The sequence below is a fragment of the Phytophthora infestans genome, genomic scaffold (assembly GCF_000142945.1).
Source record: "Phytophthora infestans T30-4 supercont1.1 genomic scaffold, whole genome shotgun sequence".
NCBI classification, from domain to species: Eukaryota; Oomycota; class Peronosporomycetes; order Peronosporales; family Peronosporaceae; genus Phytophthora; species Phytophthora infestans.
The window spans coordinates 4,402,766-4,421,593 of record NW_003303758.1 but is presented as its reverse complement, the minus strand read 5'-3'; the positions used below and the strand labels follow the sequence as shown (position 1 = coordinate 4,421,593).

Genomic DNA, 18,828 nt, shown 5'->3' with positions numbered 1-18,828 from the left:
CCCTGATTGGGCAATATTGCCGACCTGCGACACTGACTGGATCTGTTGCACGATCAGACCGTCTCTCGCCCTCGCGATTGGACGTGATGTAAACATTTCTGCCGAGAACGAAACACGATACAAACACCAAAGCGAGTAGTGTTGACAATTCGATATTTACATTTAGCTACGCAAAACCTGTCCTATGTACATCAAATCGGGCACGCTAACCACCGCTTTTTGTAGGGGCTTTGTAAGCATTATGTTTTACTTCTTCAAGCACTATCCACTGTCAGCGTGCAAGAAGGCGCGCGGCTGCACGGTCATTGCACTATCTGCTCCCGTGCACCGCACCCGATGAATGCATGCGCGCACGGTACATAGTCTTTTAGTCTCTTTTATTGCATATAAAATATGTATTTGTTTGTAAATCTGATATTATTATAAAACAAAGCAAAATATTAGAATAAATATTAAATAATAAAACACCTCAATATTTGGTTTTAATAAATATCACTTATATTACCGTGCTATTGGCTAATATTTTGACGCACGTAATTAGTAAAACCAAATATAATTTGTTAACTTACTCACAATTTGCAGGACCACGTGCAAGGCATATATTGACCTGCTCCTGCTGAATCGGCAGCGGCTTACGACGGACCCAGGGGCGCGCTGCATCTGCTGTGGGAAGCTGCAGTACGGTTACGCGTTCCGTACGATTAGCGGCCGAGACATCGTGTGGCGCTGTGTAGCCTGCGAGACCGGCCCAGAGCGGTTGAGTTCTGGGAGGAAAAGCCCCCACCACCTGGTTCGGCCGAAGTGCGCCGCAAGGAAAGCCTGGCAAACGTCAAGAAAGCGATGGGTCCTGACTGGTACCCCAAGAAGAAAAAGAGGCACAGCCGCCCTCGCAAGCTGACCGCCCGAAACGCCAAGTACATCGAGCGAAAGAAGCAGCAGAAGAGCAAGTAATTGGTCAATATACCCTTTTAGGCCTCCATTTTCTACCTATCTTTCTATTTAGTATATTGGCTGACAGTGCGAGGCTTAGAGCCGCACGTACGGTAAGCTGACTATGCCGCTGCCAAGCGTGTTGACACACCTACAGAGCGTAGCGCGTTTCATATAATAATTAGCGCATGTTATCTACTCTGTAATCTTGCATATGGTCATCCCTATCTGCATAAGCGTTACCGTCAGGCATCTACAAATCTGGCATTTCAATCTATTTCTGGCATTCGCGCCATATCCTATTCTTAGAAAATGCCAGGTTTCATGAAGAAAACTATTCTTCTCCGTCGCTGGTTCCTGTGATTGCAATACTGGCGGCTTCCAGATCAATCTCCATGGTGTTATGGCTGAGCAGGACGACAGAGGGAGCCCGTACCAGCTAATACAGGCTAGAATGTCTGGCAAACAGCGAGGTCGTTCAACCCCATTCCAAGATAGCCATCTTCTCGAATTCGGTCTCGCAGTCAGTGAGCGAAGTTCAACGAGCGGCTTCATACTGGCTGTTGCATGCCGCTTTTGCATGGCGTTTGGCAGGGAAGAGAAGGTGGGATACAAGAGAAAAGTGAACCAGACTCACAAATTTTACAAGTATCCCTTCCGTTCTGAGGCGTATCGAAACTACCTTCTCTCTCAGCATCCTAGTAGGTGGGCACAGTACGAGCAGCTTTCATCTGAAGCAAAGCGTGTCTTCTTCGATGACGTGAAGCCATTTCGAGCTACAATTCGATCATTTGCTAGCGAAAACCAAGCACCTATTGTTGTTTCAATTGGTACCCGTATTGTCGATGAAATTATTGAACAGATATTGCTGGATGGTGACGAAAGCAATTTTTCGTGGGAGCGAGCTAAGAAAGCTGCATTCAAACGCGACGATTCTGGCACTCATTATGTCTTGATCATTAACAATCCTCTTTAGTTTCATTTAATAGTGGACTACTTAAGCTATGGAATGTCGTTTCGAATGGCGCTATCAGTATTAACAAATACAAAACAACGAACAGGATTGGCTTTTATTGGATCATGTTCTCCTGATCTTCCATCGAAGTACGCGCGGTTCGTTTGTGCGATGAACTTACAGAAGATTAAGCTGCTGCTTTGCGCCTCTTGGACATTTTCAATTGCGCTTGACATGTCGACTCACATGTCAGCTTCCTATTTGGATACTTGGATCCGCCTATTTCACTGTGGACAAACTATCAATTTACACCTATTGGCTATTCCAATGTACGACAGTCATACCGGGGAAGCCATGTTCAACTCAATAATCCCCGTATTAAATGTGTTGTGCCCAGACTGGAAAGAAGTAATGCTGGGAGTGACAACTGACGGCGAACGGAAAATGACTGGTAGCAGCAAGGGAATAGCGACTCGTTTTCAGAAAGTGTGCTCAAGTGGGTTCATGCGTGTCTGGTGTGGTCTCCACCAGTTGGATCTGGTACTCCAGAAAGCTTTTAAAGCTGCAAGAAAGGGTCAATTTCACAGTTCAATGACATCGACAATTGCATATCTACGCCGTCAAGCAAAACTGATACGAACTATGAATTCGACCGCTCCTCTTCTTCAGGATACACGCTGGGAATCGATGCTCAAGTGCTGCACTTGGTTCAAAAGTAACCGCATAAAAATTGCAACGCATTTGGCAATGGAAAACCCAGCGTGCAAACCTCCTGATAAGTGGTGGCTGTGTTTGGCACTGATACAGTTACTTTCTAAGCGAGCTGCCATTACCTTTCGCAGTTTAGAAAGCTATACAGCTCTTGTTTCAGAGCAGGTTGAGGCATTAAAGCGGTTGTCCAGAAACTTGCTGTCTGTTTTCGGTGGTCGTGCAGTTTTAGATGCAGATCGCGTGATTTTGGTTCAGCTAGAAAGTACCCATGTATTTTCCGACGACAGAACAATGTTAGTGAGCCCAAATACCATTTTGGATTTACTTCTTGATGATGGAACCTTTACGATTCATATTCTCGACTAACTTGGACCAGATTCAGCTTTTGAATTGGTTAAGGACTTTGCTCTGGTAATTGCAAATTTGGTTGCTAGTGTGAACATCATTGAACCAGAACGGAACAACAAAAATGAACCGTTGGAAGGGAACACTCCCCCGGCGCAACCACGCGACTTGATTAAACTGAAGGGGAGATATATATCAGCTCTTATCAATTTACACCGTGATAGGTTGCATTCACAATGGAGTGAGGTGGAGATTGACATGATTGAGCAAGAGCATGCCGCTCTAACCGACCTTTATGCTTCGCAAGCCGAATTTCGACGTCAAATTGACGAGGCATCATCGGAACTTAAGACCGTGACAACTTTCGAAGATGCTTGGAAGGATGTATGCGGGAGATTTCAGATGCTACGTTGCTTTGCTGGAGGACTTGCGACTACATTTCCTGGTACATCTTCAGTTGAAAGCGGGTTTTCTGCTCTGAAAGTGGAAAAAAATCTTTTAAAAAGCAGGCTGACGAATTTCTCCCTTGAAGGAGCCTTACACTCTAAACAGTACGATCTGCTTGAGAGTTTAACAGGCCTCGAGATCAATTAAAAGTCTAGTAGCGCTCTAACAGACAAGAAATACGACACATTTGGATTAAGAATATCTCCCCGATGTACTTTAATACTACTTTTAGTATGGTGCCAGGTTGGTGCCATTTCCTGTGTCGTCGGAATGCCAGATTCAGGTCAAATCAGTCAAATTGGGCAAATGCCAGATTTGTAGATGCCTGATTACCGTAGATGAAAAGTACACTCGCTCACTTGGCACACGCAAACCCATGCTATCTGTACCATCAGCGCTCACTGCGTATATTCCACTGATGTGCGCTCATAAATTGAAACTGCAGTATCGAGTTAGCTCAACGCGCGACAAAAAGGTTGGTGTCTACATAGACACAAGCACGCGTGCGGTACTGAAGCCCATACAGGTGGCTTTCGCAAGTCGATGTGTCTGTACGCAGTGACCTGTCCATAATGGTCGAGAAAATGGTTAAAAGGTGCTCTCGCCGCGCACGTATAAATCGCTAGCAGACACGCGGTCAGCTAGCCTGTATATCAGCGGTATGACCGGTGCCCAGTGAGTAACGCGCCCGGTCATATAGACTGATACATCAGAAGCGTAAGCACAGTAAGCAAGCACGACGACTCAAATCTACCGAGAAAGCGACAGTGACCCGATGCATAGCTTTTGGCTATCCCGAACGCGTGGCATATACACTCATTAACGTCCTCGCGATATATGTGCGGACACATCAAATAGCACGTCGAGCTGATAAGTAGGCAGCGAAGTACTTCATTTAATGTACATCGACTACTATTCGATTCAAGTCTAAACGTCACTACGATTGAATATTCTGCTTACCGTCCATGAGGCTTTAAATGAGCGTCAAACATGTCGGAGCCAGTAAATGCTACTAGGAAAGGAGCTACGCCACGCTATCAGTCAGTAGCTTTGCAATTAAGCCAGTATGTAAGTCCATGGCGATCATCTATCATGGCAGTGGTAGAAGACGAAAATTATTAATGTCAATCCGATTAGTTAAAACCAAGTCAGTGAACTTCGAGCACACGCCCTTCAGTACTATCTGATATTAGGAAGAGCTCAGCGAGCCAAATGGAGGGGAGAAATTGGTCATTTGAGTGACCATCGGCAGATACTAGCGGTTATAAACCATACTATGCATGCGGAGATGATCAAACTTAGTCTAGGCGACCGTCCTAAGCAGCGATATGGATACGAATACCTCTCGGCTAGGCAAAATTGCACCTGTCGTCCAATTTCCCTGTGGCGGGAGATCCCAATACGCGTTTGTAGGCGTGTTTACTATCGCTAAACTTATCTGGAACCTCCTCACCGTTTTATGTTAAGATTTGGATAACCAACATTCTGAATAACAGAGATTGATTTTGCAGCGAAGCGCACCTCAGAGTGGTGCCGACAATATTCATCTGAGCTAGATCTAACACACGATAATCTATCTGTAATAGCCAGTTGTCACGCATACATAACTATATGTGATGTTGTCAAAGTGACTTCAGGATACTGAGACTGAACATGTGAGCACCAAAAATATTGAGTACAGTGTTTAAAAATCAAAATTAGTATAGCACGCGATACATATAATACATTTAGCTTTGATTTATAAATGTTCTTTAATCCGCCGCAGCGCAGCGGAGGCGGCCAGCCCACACTACGCCAGCCGACCATGCCCTAGCGTCCGCGGAGCGGGCACCCAGAGCGCTAGTCCTAAACTATCAATGCTAGCACGGTGTCCCGTCACACGAAACGATCAGATTTTTGAGCCTTCCCATTGGCTGCCGAGCGAAGCGAAGGCGGCTTTGATTGGTTAAAACTAAATTATGTAGCTTACATCAGTAAATTTATGTGGTTCACAGAGCACATATGGAGAGGCTAATCCATTATCCGATGGCGGCATCGTTTAAATATTACGAAGTATTTACTATTTTAATAATACTAATACATGTTTCTTTTAATATTTGAGTGCTAAACAGACAGAGCTACTTATTCTCAAATAAAATAGCCCCTAAAGGCGCTTCCTATGCTGCAAGGTGCTTAGCGTACGCGTAGGAATGCGTGCCGTTTAATATACGTAAAAGTATGTTATTAATAGTTTCTGCAAGTTTCAATGACTAAAATAATAACTATAACTGTTTTGTTGTAGAAATATTAATTATTATCTGAGAGTGAGGTAACTGACTGAACTGCCAACTCATAGTACATGTACAACAGAAGCTGGCCGTAAGAACAACGCTTTGTTAATAAGCGCTGTCACTTGATCCATAAAGAAAGATACTGTAGTTTTAGATTGAACAAAATGAACTCATAATATGAGTACAGCAGTAACACATATTATGTGTTACTGCTGTAAACCATTGTTTTCTACGAGTTGTTTAGACAGCAAAAATCCGATACTACTTAACTGGCGGACGTGTCGTCGACAGGGCGTAGGATACGATTCTAAATGGATTGGCAAGACAACAACAAAACACGAGAGGTATGAATTAAAGTTGGTTAAGTAGACCCCATAAAGAAACGTTTATAAACTTGGAGCCTATACGACGTCCAATAATCCTGGAATAATCGTTAAATTATCAAATAGAAAACACTACCGTCAACAGCAACAGCAGCAAGGCGTCTTGCGACACAACATCCAAATGCTTCAATCATAACTGGCACAGATTTGAGTGCTAATTTTGAATCAGCACAAAATGAACGCTACATACATTAAAAAGAGGACAATTTGAATATTTTTAGCCTTCATTGAGCTTGATATGAGAAGTGAACAATCTTTAGTTACTTGCAAGCTGAAATAGGCAGTACAAGCAGATAAGTAGTGCAGGCTGGACAGGCCATTACTATCGTTTGTGCTGATGTGAGCTAAGCTTCATAGCGGCTCAGAAATGGCCCGAACTATCGAGCACAACGCTAAACGAAACATATTGTGAAGCGTTTGTATAAATGTTATTTGAAGTGCAGGTGGTTTTGGGTGGAAGATGAAGATACAGTGATAACCAGCAATAAAAAGGGACTGCATTAATAATCTCGAAACTAAGATATCTAATTACATGTAGTGGAAAAAAGACATCGCCTAACCTGATCACTATAACCAGGGACCAAAATTTCTTATGTACAAGTACACAAAAGTAATTTCGCGATTTTCATCCACTGACGTTGATACTGCTTTTCAATTTCAAAGCTTTAAGAACTGCTTTGGTCTGATCCGACGAGAATTGCGGAAGACTCTTCTGGAAAGAAGGCGGCTGCGAAATGGGCTGGATGTCAAGACCAGATTTGTGTGGTGAAAGACCCGCCACTTAATCACTTGCTGCCAGTGTCATTTTCAAAGTAACCTCCGTTCAGCATGAGCACGTCGATTCTGCGCAACCTCATCTCATTCGCCGACGAGCCAAACGAGGAATGCTCCAGCGTTAGTGTCAAAGGCGACGCGACCTACTGCATCAAGGGGCCCGTGTGTGGTGCCACGGCAGGCGCATGTCCAGCTGAGGGAGACGCCGCGGTCAGTAACTGCGTCAAGTCATCTAGAAGCTTCGCCACTGGGTGCATCGCACCGGTAGATGCCCAGTGCGTGATCACCCCTCTTAACCATTGGGAGTGCGTTTTCCCAAACATCAGCAGCGCTACTACTCCGCCCACTTTGGAGACTCAAGCAACGCAGCAGCCGACAATCTCAACCAACAAGTTGGCTCTGTCCGCCTCGACTGAGTCTACCAGTACGCCCTCAGGGTCCGAGAACTTGGTGCAGGGGCCGAACACTGCTCTAAACATTGCTGTCGGTGTGTCCTGCTGCGTCCTTGCTCTCGTGGGACTCGTGTATGTCAAGAAGAGGCGTGACGCCAAGAAAGCACAAGAAGACGAGTACAAATTTTCACCCAGCGAAATATCCATCGTGATGGTATAATCTGCATGGTGTTTTTTATTCGCATTTATAGATCTGTCAACCTTTTTAATGCTGATAATTAAAAAAGTAATGATCATGATGGAGTTACCGCTATCCATCTGTTGAGTTTTTTAATTGGTGTCTGCCAGGACTCGTTCTTCATTCCATTTACTGTAAACATGTAGAGTTTACAGTTAATAATAGAAGTATTTGTGTCACTGAATTGATGCTTCGGGCCTCATTGTGGACTGGTAAAAGAACAGTCCTGATACAGTACGTAGTAAGACTTCGTATTCTTATTTTTTTAATTTGGATAAAAACCAACGCTCAGCGCTTACGTTTAAGCAACTACTACTCGTCGCACAAGTAGTACTAAAGTGAAAGCATTGTCCCCGGCAACAGCCCTGAAAGTATGGGGGCAGGGATGAAATTGGACTAAGCTTACAGTAAAAACAGCCTGATGTCCTGAAGCTAGCAAAATCCGAGCATTACTGAGACTGAGATCTCCAAATATGGGCGAATCTTACACATTCGAGTACAGTGTACCTTGGTATCGAAATAATACGGCAGTTTTTGACTGCTGCTATTAACTCATAATAAAACTTCTCCTAACTACGGTTGCTTAGTGTGATAGTAATATAAAAACTACGTTTGATGCATTTAATACCAAAGGAGTTGCTAGGACGCGCTTCGTCCTTACTTATACAAACCGGAGCTCGATACAACAGAGGCATCGTCATTCATGTACTCGGGGTCTTCATGATCTCACGAAAGGTTCCCTGGTGGCTCGTGCTCAGCGAACGAGACAACGGATAATAGGTGTTGGAACAACCCTCTTCAAGAACATGTACATCTACAACAAAATGCCCGACAGTTTGGCCAACAAAGCAATGGATTGTCGACGAAGTTTTCGAGTACATACAAGGTATTGGAGAAAACCGGGCAGTCCTTCAACAGTGGGCTCAAAGTTTACAGTATATGGCTGGAGACATCCAGAAATGGCGTGATAATCAGGATTACTGGAATACTCTATGACACAATGGAATAATATACCGGTAACACTAGAAAGAAGAAGGGTGCCGGTGGAATGTAAAAGTTTAGACCGGAAATATACTCTGGGGAGCTGACACGAGGGCAGCGACGCTGGATGAAAAACAGGGTATAAGAAGTCGTTAGATCAAAATTTAAGTGCACCAATACACCTCACCGAAAAACCAAAAGAACATTAACATGTACATCTGCCACTACATTTCACTGTATCATTGTATGTATTGTTTATAAAGAAGACCGCAACGCAATAACTTGGCAGCGAGGATCATTGGCAGTGTCGGTGACTCAGCAAATAAAGTTATTAACCCTAAAACGTTAAAGCTTTAAATGTTTTATTTACTTCAAGTTTTCCCATTTTTCATTGTGGGGCCAAACACGCATGCTCCAAAATTCTTGTGGTCGTTCAATCGAAGACGTATAGTGGTCGGACAGACGAAAGTCACTTTAGCGCACTTGGTCGTGACGGAATTTTATTCGCTAGTTTCTTGCTGTTGCGGAAAGGGATTGGTCCGCCTCTTTTGCACTATGCTCCCCTAGTCATGTTGCTCTTTATGAAGCTCAGCCTGCAAAACGCTTGTTGTACCATGTCACATACTGAGCGTCCGTCTCTGGCCTTTCATCTTGCGCCTGATGCAATAAACGTCCTCGATTGGTGCCTTGGGCGCATGAAGTTATTCAGACATTTGCCTCGTGCTGAACACGCGCCGGGGTCATTGTATCGCTGATCACACAGCGTCCTTCTTCGAAGCCGTCACCAATCAGTCAACATGGCTCCGCACCGCCAGCACTCCAGTCAGTTCCAGCTACAGCTCGACCTCATCAACGATAGCGAGAACAAGCCACGCACTATCGCCCAACAACTGCCTCCCTTGTCGGACGGATGCTCTCGACTCTACCTATGCCGTCACGGCCAGACAGGTGCGTGCTGAATTAGTGTTTGATGTTTGCGAAATATTTACCTGTGCTAACTTTCCATTCGCTTGTTATTTGTTCTTTAGACTACAACATGCAGCGCAAGCTTCAAGGCCGCGGTGTCAACATGCCACTGAACGCTGAGGGAGTGGAGCAAGCCAAGTACCTGGCCAAGGCCATGAAAGACGTGCCTTTAAGCGCTATTTACAGCAGCTCGTTGAAGCGTGCGTTCCAGACAGCAGACACGGTTGCCCAACTCCACCCGAAGATTGAGGTGCAGCCGTTCCAGGAGGTGGAGGAAATGAACTTTGGCCAGCTCGAAGGCCACTCGATGGAGATGCACGAAGACCAGATTCACACCATGTTCAAACGGTGGAAGCAGGGCGAGCACAACGCCGCGTGGCCTGGTGGTGAGAGCCCCATTGATGTGGTGAAACGCGGCGTTAAGAAGATCACCGAGCTAGTGAGCAACACGCCGCCTAAGGAGCAGGTTCTCATGGTCACGCACGGTCGCTTCAACAAGATTGTGCTGGCCCAAATGCTGCACGGCGAGTTGACTCACATGACTGAGATTGATCAGAACAACACGTGCGTCAACGTCATCGACTTCGACCACACAACGCAGACATATCGCGCCATGGCGCTCAACAACATGAACCACTTGCCTGGGCCACCCTCGGTGTAAAATTCGAGATAGTCTGTAGATAAAAAAAAATATGGCTCGAGGAGGAAAGGATACAGATACCAGTTGCGAGCGAGATCCCGACCGAGGCGTGAGGTTTATTGTATTATAATGTATCCGATTCCTGTGCTTCTTATCAAGCTTGTGTTGAAGTATCCAGAAGCAGACGATACTGTTTGTGGCTCTTAGGAGCATGCAGCTCCTGTAGTCTCCAAGTACCTGTAGCAGATGGTAGCTTGTGTTCATTGAATGAACAGAATGAACTTCATTCTTACCACAAACCGGTAAACGTAACATGAGGTTACAAGTACGGATAAGAACTCAGCGCCAGCTCTGCCACACTCGGGCAATTGATCTATAACACCCAGTATTTTGCGCAACAGAAATCTGATAAAGCTCACTTTTTCAATTCCACCGACGATACCACCACATTCCAAGACTTCAAGTTTGACAAACTATGCGCTTGTTTGGCCTCAGTCTGTGGGCGTGTGCATCACTAGCTTTCGAATCAGCAAGCTCTACCCCCCCCCCCCATGCTCAAGCCTTTGACGTCGTTGTGGTGGGCAGCGGTCCTGGAGGACTTGTTGCTGCTGAGTATCTTTCGCGTGACCCCAACGTGTCTGTGCTGATTCTCGAAGCCGGTCCCAAGTCTATGGCAGCAACTGGAGGAACCGATGCCCCCAAATACGCCAAAGACAGTGGACTCACTAAGTTCGACATTCCTGCCGAGTATGACCTCATCATGTACAACCCGGAGAACGAGGACTATCGCGTTGACTGGATCACGGATGCCTACATGTGGCTCGGCAAGACGGTCGGGGGATGTTTGTCCATTAACTTTGCAACCTACTTCCGTCCTCCTGATGTGTACACGAACCAGTCGCACTGGCCATTCTCAGCGTCGCAGATGAATGCCAAGATGGACGAGAACGAGGAAATGCACGGCCACACAGATGTGCCTTCCCTCGATGGAAAATGGTACTCTCAAGAGGGCTACTCCATTGTGTCAAAAGGTTTGTTATCCCTCGGTTATACCGAGAACACACTCAATACTCCAGCAACACGGAACAAACATTCGGCCACACTCCTTTCACTATCAGAGATGGCAAGCGCGACTCACCTGCAGCAGCTTTCTGGGGTCCGATGAGTACGCGAAACAACGTTCAACTCTTGACCGAAGCCAAGGTCGACTACTTGGTCCGCAATACAGACGGTACGGCCACTGGAGTGGTGTACAACGGTGGGTCTCAGGTCTTCGTAAGTGATCGAGGTGCTGTGTTGATGGCGGCAGGCGCTTTAGGTACACCCAAGGTGTTGATTCAAAGCGGTGTTGGTTCCAACACGCAGCTAGATCTCCTCGAACGCATTGGCGGCTACGTCGGTGTCACCCAGAATGCTGGACGCATTTCAAACGCCAACGTGGGGCGCAACTTGTTCGACGCCAATCTCATGTACGTCTCGTTCTCGCATCCGGACATGAAGTCGTTTGTCTTTGACAACCGACCGTATGAGGCCATCAGCCAGTACATGAACGAGAGCCACACGGGAGCTTGGGCCGATGCAGGCCCCACACTCGTCAGCTTCGAAAGTTACGAAGTCCAGGGCCGCACGTACGAGTTCCAGTCCAACGTACACACTCACGGCTTCGGTGAGCTTCACCAGCAAGACAACGCCTTCACGATAGCGATGTACGTGATCAACCCCGAGTCGCGTGCTCATTCTGGCTGCGACACCAATGGCAACTGGCGTGCGTATAACGAACGAGACGCATACTTCGGTACACCTCGCGACCTGGCAGCGATGCAGTCGTACGTCCAGAAAATGGTGCGGATGATGAAGGACAACGGCGCGACTTTCATTTCCGAAACCGGGTCGGATCCGGCAGCCGTGGCAGATTTTGTAGCATCCACAGGCAGCTACATCTCGTACTTCTTCGGCGGCACTTGCTACGCATCCCATGACGCCAGTGACATGGAACGGTGTGCCGACGAGAAGCTACGTGTCATAGGCTTGGACAACGTGTTCGTGGCTGACGCTAGTGCGCTGAAAGAAAGCACAGTCAACCCGTACGGCTTTGTCATGTACATCGGCCGTGAGGCTGCTGATCTCTACTGCAGATAAAGACTCCGACACGTGCTCTGCGCTGGAAGATAATGTAGACTTTGAGGGTGACGACATCGGCTCATCGTCCAGTTCGTCAGCTGCCGGATGCTGCTCGATCTGCTCCAATTCGAACGGCTGCGTCGCGTTTACTTGGACAGAGCACAGCGGAGGCACTTGCTGGCTGAAAAGCGGCAAAGGAACCATCAAAACCACGAGCGGCGCTGTGTCGGGCGTTCTCAAGTCTGCTACGAGCTGTGCTGCTCTGGAAGACAACGTCGTCGAGCCTCACGGTGTCACATTAAGTGCACAAACATCCGACAAGTGCTGCTCTGTGTGCAAAGCTACCGAAGGATGCAAGGCCTTCACTTGGAAAGATGAGGACGGAGGCACGTGCTGGCTCAAAGGAGACAAGGAGAGCACAACATAAGCAGCAACAGTAAATGGCAGCCACAATAGTACTACCTGTTAAGCAAAAGTCTTCTTGGTGTAACGCAGGGAGACTTGACTACTCCTTAACTATTTACCGGACCATCACAATGTCGTCAATCTTGAGGATCATGCGCACACACTCGGTAGCCAGCGAGATCTCGCTCGTGTTGACTAGCAGCGGCTGCAGCACGTTGAGCTCATACATGTCACTAGTGGCGCCCTTGCGCACGTTGATGCCCATGCTCGTGTGTCCCTGCGCATGCTTGGCACGCAGCTCCGTGACGATGCCGATGGGGTGCAGACCGGCGTTCTCAGCGAGTGTGTAGGGCACAATCTCCATCGCGTCGGCAAAGGCCTGCAGACAGTAACTCGCCGTGCCCTCCAGAGATCGACCGTACGCCGCCAGCTTCTGCGCCACCTGAATCTCAGGAGCTCCTCCGCCACAGATCAAGAAACGCTTCTTGACCAGCGAGCGGACTACACAGAGCGCGTCGTGCAGCGAGCGATCGGCCTCTTCCAGCACGAGTTTGTTGGAGCCACGCACGAGGATCGACATCGTCTTGCCCGGGTTGACGATCTCCGTGATCTTGACGACCTTGTGGCCGCCCACGGTCTCCTCCTGCACCAGTCCAGCCGTCCCCAGCTTCTCCGGAGTCAGGTACTCAATATTGGCCACTGGCAGACATCCCAGCGTCGTGGCAATGTGCTCAATGTCGTTACGTTCAATGTCCGTGACCACTCGGATGCCCATTTTGGCCAAAAAGTGCAGCGACAAGTCGTTGGTCGCGTCCCGTAGGATGCTCTTCTGGATCAGCAGCACATTGGCGCCAGACTTCTTCACCTTCTTGCACAGATTCAGAATGTACTTGCGTTCTTCACGCAGGATACGGTCCATAGCAGCGTAGTCGTTGATCACCACGTTGCTCTCCATGTCCGCCTTCGGGGCTGAGAGGCAGAACTGGATCAGCGCAATCTTGGCGTTCTCAATCGTCGTGGGGGCACTCCCCGCAGCAGTCTTGTCGAATCCCTTACTGAACACAAGTCCTTCCACCAGCTCCGAGTCGTCGATAGTGCCGCCTAGCTGCTTCACCACACGCACCGTGTTCAAGTCCACGTTGGTGGCGGTGGCGATGTCGATGACCTTAAGTACGGCGTCCACAGCGATGGGGGACAGGCGGTCTGCGTACTCGGAAATGACCTTGGACGACAGGGAAGTGTTCACACAGTTGATGAGCTCCTCACGGTTAGCAAGCTCCACAGGTTTGGCCATTTCGGTGAGGATCTCTTCGGCTTTAACAGCAGCAAGACCAAAGGCCTCCGAGATGTTGGTCGGGTGGATGCCCTTGAGCAATAGATCCTCACAGGCGCTGAGTAGGGCGCCGGCGATGACACAGACGCTGGTGGTGCCGTCTCCAGCCTCGATATCCTGCGACTTGGACAGGTCCACGAGCATCTTGGCTGTGGGGTGGTACACCTGCATCTGACTGAGGATCGTGGCGCCGTCGTTCGAGATGATCACTTCTCCGTTGCCCTGCTGGATCATCTTGTCCATGCCACGAGGACCCAGACTCGTGCGGATCGCATTAGCGATGGCTGGAAAATGAGGTAGAAATTGCGTTAGAAATTGAGTGAGCTGTTGGCAGCATCTTGGTGCAGTTGGACCGCAGCTGAATGCGCACACCTTTAGCAGCGATGATATTGGACATGCGCACGTCCTTCTCCTTCTGCTTGCCGCGGAGAGTTTCGCCCGTGGGGCGCGCAATCGTGGCGGGGGCGGCCATGGCGGATCTAACGCTGTGACTTTGCCTGGGAGCTGGAAGGCGTGTCCACACGATTCGCACACCATTTGATGGTGTGGTCACATCAAATAGATGGTGGTATCAAATGTCACTTCTGGAAAAACTGGGCTTTACCAGACCGGTATGCTCATGCGAGCTTCATACTGTGGGGAACATGCTAAAACAATCAATTTAACATACAATTGTAGAGAAGGGCATCTTAGCGTGCTGCCATACCGTCAAAATTCCAACCGCCCGACCAGGGTTCCAACCTGATACCGGTACGGTCTGCCAGTTTAAAATCGGACTTTGCCGTGACCCGCGGGCCGTCCCGCCGGAATACACAATAAAAAAAAAACCTTCTCTCTGAGGCCCCACAGCCATTCTATAAACCACGGCCACGGGCGCGCAGCGGTGAGGGCGGAGCGCAATTCTGCGGTCCTCCTGCGACCTCAAGGCCTCGGTTGCACCTCTACGCGCGCGGCATCACTGCCAGGGACTCACGCCACACTACTCCCGCCGTTGCCGTCCTAGTAGATGACTCATGTGATGTGAAATAACTTGTAAGGGCGGGCGGAATGCTGCTGGATGCAGCCGAAGACTATCGACAACCTACATCAAGGCCATAATACCTATTCAATATGGTTAGTTTTTTGCTGTTGCTTATTAAGAGTGAACATGTCGTTTCTAACTTGCTGTTACAGCTTTGTTTGTACTATAAGATGATGCGTTAGTGCGTAAAGAGGAAGCTGTTATCCATTGCCAAAAATTATACAGTTCAAAGTGTAAGGCGAGATCTGGTGTTGTCACTTAACTGTACTACGTGTACTACAGGTTCAGCGCTTCGGGAAGGGGGGGGGCTACGAATAAATTCTGGCAGCGCCGAAGGTGGTGTTTGATCGACGATGTCACCACGCTCAGCACGCTCCTGGAACTGGGTTATTTATATATATGTATATGCGTCAAGCTTCCCAGCCTTGTGCAGATTGCGAAAAGCTTTCAGTGCCGTAGCCGCTGCTGCTGCTGAGGACCCGTTCGTCTTTAAGAAGGGCCGTGTTTACTTGCGCTTTCTGACCAAGCGCTATCACCTCACTCTTGAACGCAGGATACGAAGCATCAAGTGAAAACCCATGGGGTAAGAAAAGCATCATGTAGCCTGCGGTGTGTCTAAGCTCGTACAGCATCGTTTTCTTCACAGAGCGCGAGGCATAAACGCGGGGCTCGGCCGTAGCCCATTCGCACCAGACTGCTGCAAGAGACTGCGAGCCCTTCTTCTTCGGACGAACAGTTTGGATCCCGATTTGTGGACATGCTGTGATACACGACCCGCAACAGGTTTGGCTGTAGCCGACGGCGAGTGCAACTTAGCCTCTACAGCTAACAGTCGTTCTTCTAGGCGCTTATTTGGCAGGATTAAAACTCTGATTTGCTCAGACTGGCGCTTCATGAGGCTTAACACCTCGCCAGGGTGAGAGTCGCTGACGCTGGGCTTGGTTATCGCTGATGGTGGCATGAAAGCACGGCGGATTGTGCTGCTCCATGCAAATACTTCCGCTTCCCCGATGGCCCGTGCTGACATGGCCGCCCGAATACGGGCAACTAGTGCTCCTTCGCATGAAAGCAGCAACATGTCGAGGTAGTGCATGGTGAGTGTGGCTGACAAGACCTCTGCAACGTCTTCGTTTAGGTTCATGGCAGGTTCTGCAAAGCCCAGGGAGCTCGTGAAAAGTAGGCCATGCAGTGCTTGGGCGCGGGACAGCACATGCGGCTCCAATATACGCAATGAATAAGGTAAAAGCCTTCTTTTGGTTTCCATCCGCTCAGGACACGCGCAGCTTGCTGATCAGCCTGCGTTGTACCCAACAAGTACCCAAACGCCTTATTAACACGGTCAAGCTGCCAACCACCCCGCTCTATAATCCAGTTTTCTGCCAGATTTTCATCGTTGGCGTGCATGGCAGCTCCTCGACGAAAAGAGTGGGAGGTAAGTCCTTGTGTGAGTTTACCTGCTTCTGATTTGCAATGTTCTTGACTCTAACCAATAATGATCACGTACGCTTGTGTACCAGGAACCGATCTGGTTCCTGGCGACTGCTGTAGGTTATGTCTTGTACTGGTAAACTGAGGAAATAGACGTTTGCTTGGCGCATTCTGTATGGTTCGAGCAGCAGCTAAACCGAATAGTGGATAGGTTAAAAAAAACTTGTCGGGTCCTTACACAAGGATACACCCTATAGACAATCTGTTTTAATCCGCTTAATGCGTAGGAAGAGTACGCCACCTAAATATTGCAAGGATCCAGTTGGCGTAATTGTCAATATAATGATAAATATAATGATCAATGAGCTTACCAGGTAAAATCGAGAGCTAGTTTTTCTCAGGTTGCTCTGCGTCCGAGCTACGTCCGTATACATATCACAGCATCACAACCAGAGCTGCATTTGGATAGATACCCTCAGCAGATTCAGACGTATAAAGCAGGCGAACGATATTTCAAGATCTTGCTTGGAACACGATGGAGCTTTCTTTTCAAAAGCCCCATCCTCGCGACTGGTACAGTACTTACCAAGCTCAGACAGAATCTTCTACAGCTGGGGCTTTACGGGTGACGGCGATCAACTCGTTCAACACGTTTCTTTCTTCAGAAAATATCACACTAGAGCATGTTCAACAGCTTATCGACGCTGACAAGACCGGTAGGGTACTTCGAATTGTACTAGATAAACATGCGTATTATCTAGCTAGATCGACAGACAAAGCTCGATCTACCAATACATGTCTAGACTATTTCGGAAACGTAAAGAGCTGGTTGATAGATAAATACCCACAACAAGGGGGGGCAGTAAAGCCCCAGCTGTAGAAGATTCTGTCTGGGCTTGGTAAGTACTCTTACCAATCGCTGTATGGATATTTGTATAGAGTACAACATATTCTGAAAAAATTCCAACTAAATATGGTCGGATTGGTAGGAATGTGGTGGTTACTTTTAAGGACTTCGTCATTGGATAAAATCACAATTTTGCAATCTAATTGGTGGATTGACTGAGTACATTTTTCCATGGACGAGACATGGTTGGAATCTTGCGGATATTATACCATATATAACATATCAAAGTTCCAGCCAGATATTTTTCAACAGGTGCTAAATTTACCGCTCCCTAACCTTGTAGCCTGTCGGTCTGTCTGTCCGTCCGTCTGTCAATCCGTCCGTCGCACTCCCTGTCTTCCTGCTTTGACCTGCCTTCCCGCATGGCTACACCCGGCCTGTCTTATACAGGTTTCTCCCATCCTACCGACCGCGCCTATCTTTCTGACTCGACCTAACTATGCCAAAATTACAAATATGGCCAAAAAGCGGACACAATTAACTCGCGCCCTGATTGGGCAATACCTGCCGACCTGCGACACTGACTGGATCTGTCGCACGATCAGACCGCCTCTCTCCCTCGCGATTGGACGTAAGGTAAACATTTCTGCCGAGCACGAAACGCATCGATTGGTTGCAAACAGCCAGCAGATACTTGATTATTGCGCAAAACCTGTCGTATGTACTGCAAATCGGGCACAGTAACCACTTTATTTTCTAAGAGCTCTGCACACTTTTCAAATAGAGATATTTATTATTATTAATGTAGACTTCACAGACCAGTATTTTGTAAGAGCTCTGGGATGTTATTTTCCACACACTTTTTAAAGTAATGACGATATTAATAGTACTAATATGCTTATTATAAGCTTCACAGGCCGCATTGTAAGAGCTCGGCGATGCTTTTTTTCATACACTTTCTAAAGTAGAGACGATAGTATTTTTAATATTAAAGTAGGCCTCACGACCAGCGCTTTTTGTAAGGACTTTGCGAATATTTGTTTTTTACTTCACCTGGCACTCACCACTGCCACCGTGCAATGAAGGCGCGCGGCTGCACGGTCATTGCGCTATCTGCTCCCGTGCACCACACCCGATGAATGCATGCGCGCACGATAGATAATTGTCTTAGGCAATTTAAATTGCATGTAAAGTATGTTTTTGTTTGGAAATCTGATAATAATATATTATAGCAAAGCCAAAACGTTAGTATCAACTTTTTAATATGTTTCTAAATAATAAATACCAGCCTTATATTTCCAAGCTATTGGCTAATATTTGGACGCAAGTAATTGGTTAAAACAAAATATTTTGCTAACATCCGCACGTTTGCAAAATGGTGGGCCCTACGTGCAAGCAATGCGAGGCGAAGATTGACCCGCTTCTGCTGAACCCGCAGCGGTCTACGACGGATCCCCGAGCGCGCTGCGTCTGCTGCGGGAAGCTGCAGTACGGCTACGCATTCCGTACAATCAGCGGGCGGGACATCGTGCGGCGCTGTATTGCCTGCGAGAACGGCCCAAAAAGCGGTTGAGTTGTGGGAGGAAAAGCCCCCACCACCTGATTCGGCCGATGTGCGCCGCCAGGAAAGCCTGGCGAACG

At 47.8% G+C, this 18,828-nt stretch overlaps 4 protein-coding genes across 4 annotated transcripts; 3 read left to right on the top strand and 1 right to left on the bottom strand.

Moving 5' to 3' along the window:
- Window positions 1-6,859: 6,859 nt before the first annotated feature.
- On the top strand, window positions 6,860-7,429 carry PITG_00807 (uncharacterized protein; the record flags this gene model as incomplete). The annotated part of the gene is made up of 1 exon (XM_002909321.1): window positions 6,860-7,429. One exon carries the CDS (start codon window positions 6,870-6,872, stop codon window positions 7,425-7,427), a length of 558 nt encoding a protein of 185 aa, XP_002909367.1.
- A 1,713-nt stretch (window positions 7,430-9,142) lies between these two features.
- Window positions 9,143-10,053, top strand: PITG_00806 (uncharacterized protein; the record flags this gene model as incomplete). Its single annotated transcript, XM_002909320.1, has 2 exons — window positions 9,143-9,374; window positions 9,455-10,053. The coding sequence occupies 2 exons, from the start codon at window positions 9,224-9,226 to the stop codon at window positions 10,051-10,053; spliced, it is 750 nt and encodes a 249-aa protein (XP_002909366.1).
- Window positions 10,054-10,507: 454 nt separating this feature from the next.
- On the top strand, window positions 10,508-12,580 carry PITG_00805 (carbohydrate-binding protein, putative; the record flags this gene model as incomplete). Its single annotated transcript, XM_002909319.1, has 3 exons — window positions 10,508-11,055; window positions 11,109-12,126; window positions 12,218-12,580. 3 exons carry the CDS (start codon window positions 10,508-10,510, stop codon window positions 12,578-12,580), a joined length of 1,929 nt encoding a protein of 642 aa, XP_002909365.1.
- Window positions 12,502-14,393, bottom strand: PITG_00804 (T-complex protein 1 subunit delta; the record flags this gene model as incomplete). Its single annotated transcript, XM_002909318.1, has 2 exons — window positions 12,502-14,175; window positions 14,264-14,393. The coding sequence occupies 2 exons, from the start codon at window positions 14,361-14,363 to the stop codon at window positions 12,674-12,676; spliced, it is 1,602 nt and encodes a 533-aa protein (XP_002909364.1).
- Window positions 14,394-18,828: the final 4,435 nt, after the last annotated feature.